The sequence below is a fragment of the Plectropomus leopardus genome, chromosome 5, assembly GCF_008729295.1.
Source record: "Plectropomus leopardus isolate mb chromosome 5, YSFRI_Pleo_2.0, whole genome shotgun sequence".
Lineage (NCBI taxonomy): Eukaryota > Metazoa > Chordata > Actinopteri > Perciformes > Serranidae > Plectropomus > Plectropomus leopardus.
In genome coordinates, this window is record NC_056467.1 from 12896928 (window position 1) to 12902969 (window position 6042).

A 6042-nucleotide genomic window follows, 5' to 3' on the forward strand; every position below is an offset into this window, starting at 1 on the left:
TGTATTTGAACATCAGAGCAGCTCCATGTGTACAGCTCCAGCCCCTGATGCATTCAAGGGCGGTCGGAAATGTGAGCACTACTGTCAAAACACTTCTTAAAACATAGGACCTGCAACACCAAGTCAGTGATGTTTCCAGTTTCCAGGGTGGCATGAAGTTTGGGGCAGCATAGTTTTAATTTAGCATTTTTGTCTTCACTACCCACACCTACTTTCATTACTAACACAACAGTGTCTTACAGTCCTGTTTATAGTTTAGTTTAAAAGATAAATAGACGTACCAATCACAACACAAACAAGTGGGACCACACAACTAAAATATTGCTTCCATACTTTATCAAAGAATTGTTTCTCCAAAAGTAAATAAAAGTACAATAGCAAGTGTAAAGTATCAAAAACTTAAAATAAAAAAGCATGTACAAACAAACTTTTTAACATATGTATTCATTTATCTATATAATTAGTCAGGCTAGACCATGGACTGTATATAAAGATGGACTATGAGCCCCCACTAACCCCAGTGATGCTTAAGTGAAGCTAAAATATGCAAGATACAGTTTACAGTACGAGTAGTGATTTCCACAGTGGGGGAATTCCCACCAAAACACCTGTCTAATCACTCCCGAGCAGCTCCATTGATGCAAGTGCATGGATTGGCTGTCACAGCTGTCAATCACCACAGAAAATCCCTCTTTTGTGGAATTGAATAACTAATTTGAACCAAACTTATCTAAAAATGATCACTTGAACACACATCATGATGATGAGACTTACTTTAGCAACAGAACCCATATTTAGGGAAATTTTTGTTTGTCCCGTACTTTGAGTCTAATTTTTTCGACTCCATGGTTCCTTTCTGCTAAAGCACGACTTTTCTATGATAGAGAAGCTGTTATCAAAATTGGAAAAATTTCAGTTCGGACTGAATGCAGCAGACTCCCCATCAATGGCATATGCCGAGCGCCAGTCAGACCAGAGGGGAGAAATGAATCTGAAAGTGCCAGACGAAGAGAGAGAGGAGAGCCAGCATCAGGGCGAGGCTGACCCAACTTGGACCGAGAGCTGCTCCTCTACAAAGCCTTCTTCTGGCTAATGTCCGGTCACAGGAGAATAAAGTGAAGGAAATGCGATCGAGGCTCACTTAGCAGCGGGAGATCAGAGACTGCTCTGCAAACATCTTAACAGAGACATGGTTAACCCCTAACATCCTGGATCAAGCTATTGCACTGGATGGGCGGACCTTGTTCAGAGCCGACAGGACACAAAACTTGAATGAAAATTCAAAAAACGCACCAATGGAATTGTATGATGCCATCAGCAGCAAAATGCAAGCGGACAGAAATTTCACAGTAGCTGGTGATTTTAATCAACTCCTCCTTCAACTTCAAAGATGTAGCAGGACCAAGGACAAATTTTAATGTCATTTTTAAAATTTTGTTTAAATAATGACTGGCAAATTGACCTTATACATTGTATTTTATGTAATTTGAGCTATGTCTCTTTACAAATTTTGATAAAATACATTTGAAATGCACATGAAATGTATGTTTTTTTGTAAGTCCCCCCCGTTCTCTGTATCCTGCAGGGCATGTACTGTATGTGGCTGGCTCCTCCAGCAGCAGCAGATGAGGCACACCTGTGTCCACTCAGCTCATCAACTTGCCTATGTAAGCCTTGTCCTCACTTCACTACTCTGCCAGATCGTTCTGTGTGGTGCGGTGCTCATGTGTGCCTTGCTGTTTTGCCAGCCTTTGTGTCTTCTGTGCCTGAGTTATTTTTTTTCCATGAGCTCAGCTTTTACCAAAAAATTTTCTACAAGTCAGCCAGCTCCCACTGCAGCTCTTCACTGCCTGCTCCTTTTTTAATTGCTGTTTTTACAATAACTCTTTTTCTACATACCTGCCAGCATCAGTCTCCACTTTGGACTCCAACAAAACCAAAACCCAACAGAAGTCTCACAACAGTTGCCTATTTGGCTCACTAGGAAATCATGTCTAAGACATATGTACCAAGCAGCTAACAAGATTGTTTTGATCATGTCTTTTCAAGCTTGTAAAAAAATATATTTTACAAACATTTCACAGACCATTAATGGTCATGTTTAACCTCAAGGGAGAGAGATATACATATTAGTGACATTTCATCCTTTCCCCCCGACAATCCAGTTTTCAAGGTAATCAGTCAAATCCTTACAGCCAGGTGGGCTAAGTTACAGGGAAACTCTACTGGGCAAATTTATTGTGTGCAATAAATCACATTTTTTTCATGTGTTGACATACTGAGATAAGAAGACTCAGCTCTGGCTCCAGACATTTGAATTTGTGAATTGTGTGTCCAGTAATTTAATGAAGTGGAAACCATTTGTTTTGGTTTTCCTACTTAATTATACTACTTAATTATCACTCAATAAGATTAATGTAATATTCAAATTATAACTTCATGATTTCCTTTCATTTTTGTATGAATGGGACTTTGATCTAACTAAATATAGTGTTCCTTTGTTTGGCACAAATGATCTGCACATTGGCACGACATGCATCTTGCAGCTTTGTCAAATGTTGTCTGCAAATATAAAACATACATAAGAACACAGACTGATGGAGCAGTAACCCGGTGAACTTCCCTTGAGCGCTAACTCTAATCCTGGGTCTGACCTGCAGATGCCTTGGGGAAGCTGCACATTGACTCATAACATAAAATAAAAAAAAAGTCTTGAACATTTGGTGTACATTATTCGAAGATGAATCTCCAGACTATCACTTCTCATAAACACACACAGGATTTTATCTCATATGTATACTATTATTTAAATCAGGAGAGAGCTCATTCTGAGTGAATTGAATATTTATTTACATGTGCACAAAATAATGACAAATGTGAACTTTCTTTCGGCAATAAGACCTCACTATGATGTCGTATATTTTAGGAGAGTGGTGAAGCTGTAGTAGAATAGCGAACTCCCGACCCAGGACACTGGTGGTGGCGATGGGATTAGACGCAGAGGGAACTGAGGGTTTGAAAAGAAAGACGGCTTTTGATGAGTTCGTCCTTGGCTCTGGATAGGATGACTAGATGCAACAATTCTTCCTAAAATGAAAGCTGACAGCAGAAGAGAGAAGAACAGATATAAAGTTTTAAGTAGCAACACGATTAACTGATAGAGATCATGGTGAGATGAGAGAAGAATTGTGAATAAATGATGCATAAAGTCTGCCTAAGTAAACTAACACTGAGCTTCATATCTAAAAAAAAAAAAATGTTAATCTACTTAACATGAATTTTTGAAGAAATGTGATTTCACTGAATACTCAACTGGAAGGTGGCACCAGGCCTACAATTTAGGAGATGGAAAATTCAATAAGGAATAAGTATCCACATTACATCCATGATGACTTGTCCCCTCTGAACTCTGTGTCTGTTCAGTGACCTTTTACAAAATCTTAAAAAATAGAAAGAATTAAAACTGCAAGTAAATAAATAAATAATAATAATATAATAATAGTAATAATAATAATAATAATATTAATAATAATAATAATAATGTTATTATTATTATTATTTTATTTCATTTTTTCATGTTTTTGTCTTCGTATTCTGGTATTTTAAGTTATTATAACAGACAGACTACATTCTGGATAACAGCGCCATCTTTCGTCGCTATGGAGACAAGACGTTTGCTAACCCAGCTAGCATTAGCATAGCATATTATTTTATTTTATTTTTTCATGTTTTTGTCTTCGTATTCTGGTATTTTATCAAAGTGTGTTTGTGTATATTATCGTTATCATAACAGAGAGACTATATATTCTGGATAACAGCGCCATCTTTCGTCGCTATGGAGACAAGACGTCTGCTAACCCAGCTAGCATTAGCATAGCATTTCATCCATTTTGTTTAGCTTAGCTAGCCCGTGCTAGCGTTACCGCAGATACCGGACAGCAGAGATGGATGACGGTGATGAGCCGGGGATCGTCCTCTCTCACAACACTTCTTCAGGCTCTAAGTCGGGCGGGGACAAGATGTTTTCCCTAAAGAAGTGGAACGCTGTGGCGATGTGGAGCTGGGACGTTGAGTGCGATACTTGTGCCATTTGCCGGGTACAAGTGATGGGTGAGTCCGAGAAACAGACGCTGTTAGTCTGCTAGCTTAGCTCGGGCACTGGCTAATGTAGCTAACGGGGCTAATGTTACCATTAATACCTGAAGTCACCGGCACAGTGCCTCTTTAACATGCTTTTCTTTATTTTTGTAGACGCTTGTCTTCGATGCCAGGCGGAAAACAAACAGGAGGATTGTGTTGGTAAGACAATGTGGGCCATGAAATACACCAAACTGGAGTTTAATAACGAAACAAGCATTTGACGTTTGGTTAGCAGGTTAATCCAACAAGCTAATATTAGCTAGTTTTTGGGGAGCTGTCAAAGAAACAGCTAGCTAATCAGAGGGCGGGGTGTTTAATTGTCATGTTTTATGCAAAGCAAATGGATGACAATAGCCTGAAGTTGCATTGAATTATAGTGTCATTATATTGTATGCATGAAATATATCAAACATATCAATAAAGTGAGTAAATTCCCTCCTAACAGGTGTATTTAGCATGCTAAGTGTGACAAGGTCTGACTTCAGAACTGCTGAAATTATATTATTATATTAATATCACAAGAAACCTATCCAGCTAACAGTAAAACACATCAGTGCTACATTCAGTGTGAATGGCCCTCTACAGTTGACTTTCTCAAGATTAATATTTATTTAGTATTTGTGGGTTTTTTTTTTTAGAAAACATACGTTATTTAATTACAGGAAGGATGACATACACTAGATACCAATGATTGTGTCTGTAGGAGATGTTGTTTTTTAAAATTTCACCATTTTTTAAGGTGAAATGTGAAACATGTTTGCATAAATTGCAACCAGCTGAAACCTTACCCACGTTACAATTTCCTCAGTGTTCATTGTTCAAGAGGTTTTTACCATGAGCTGAATTATCTGTAGTTTCCAAAACAAACTGGTGACTTCAAGAAATGCTGAATAAAGCAGTTTCATGTTAGAAATAATCTTTTTTTCGTGAGATCCAAACGTAGAGAAGGTTTGAACAGGAGCCTAATTATCTGCAGAGGTCTCTGCTTCTCCAAAACAAACTACCAGGTTATTTAACCTTGTAAAAGCACTTCATGTTAAAACCAGTTTAACTCGACGCTGCTAGGTGCAGATGGGCATCTTACTACAGCGGCTGATGCAAAAATGCAAATGTTTGGTCTGTTCTGTAGAAACATGGCAGTGTAACATGGTGATTTCCATAAATGAGGACCCACTCCTTATGCAAATATATAAGGCTCATATGGAAAACACAACACTAATTATTTTCACGTGAATATACACTACATAAAACATAGTGTATTCTATTTCTGCCAATATGTCCCCCTAAATCCTACACACGGGACCTTTACAATGAGTAAGGTTGTACTTTAATATTTTGTATTTTCTAAGCTGTTCTCTGTTTATACTCATTCATTGTCTTTCCCTTTGTCCTCTGTCTTCTTCTTACAGTTGTGTGGGGCGAGTGCAACCACTCCTTCCATAACTGCTGCATGTCCCTTTGGGTGAAGCAGAACAATCGCTGTCCCCTCTGTCAGCAGGACTGGGTCGTTCAGAGAATCGGCAAATAAGCTCCATCTCCAGGTGGTCTGACTCTCTGACGACACCTGTAAGCACCCGAAAGTGGTGACAGACTTGACAATGATCACTGCAGCGTCCTGTGCAGAGAAACACTGACACCGACAACTCTCTGTCCTCCTACTTATGAATGCATGTTCCAGTAGTCCTGGTGTCAAAGGAGGACGATGGACAAAATTAAAGCAGCACAGGTCGGTTGGTCACTGATTGGTTGATGTGGCTGGATGGATCGTGAAGAGAAGGACGGACCTCGTTGCAGTGTTTGGTCAGATGTTAGCTTTACTTTATTGTCTGTGGTGGTATTCAGCACATCTTGAATATGTGACTGTCTTTTTAAAAAATAAAGAATTGTGTATAGCTGTAAAAA

The 6042-nt window shown here is 38.8% G+C and overlaps 1 protein-coding gene across 1 annotated transcript; it reads left to right on the forward strand.

Annotated features, from left to right (window-relative positions):
- The first annotated feature begins 3905 nt into the window (after positions 1–3905).
- Positions 3906–6042, forward strand: rnf7 (ring finger protein 7). Its single transcript, XM_042487053.1, has 3 exons — positions 3906–4110; positions 4252–4299; positions 5550–6042. Exons 1-3 carry the CDS (start codon positions 3945–3947, stop codon positions 5666–5668), a joined length of 333 nt encoding a protein of 110 aa, XP_042342987.1. The 5' UTR covers positions 3906–3944; the 3' UTR covers positions 5669–6042.

What these genes read in the sequence shown, in the direction of transcription:
- rnf7 (XM_042487053.1), top strand. Translation starts at nt 3,945, where the DNA reads ATGGATGACGGTGATGAGCCGGGGATCGTCCTCTCTCACAACACTTCT. An exon ending in TTGCCGGGTACAAGTGATGG is followed by an intron (nt 4,111 to 4,251) that starts GTGAGTCCGAGA and finishes TTATTTTTGTAG; the next exon opens with ACGCTTGTCTTCGATGCCAG. An exon ending in CAAACAGGAGGATTGTGTTG is followed by an intron (nt 4,300 to 5,549) that starts GTAAGACAATGT and finishes TTCTTCTTACAG; the next exon opens with TTGTGTGGGGCGAGTGCAAC.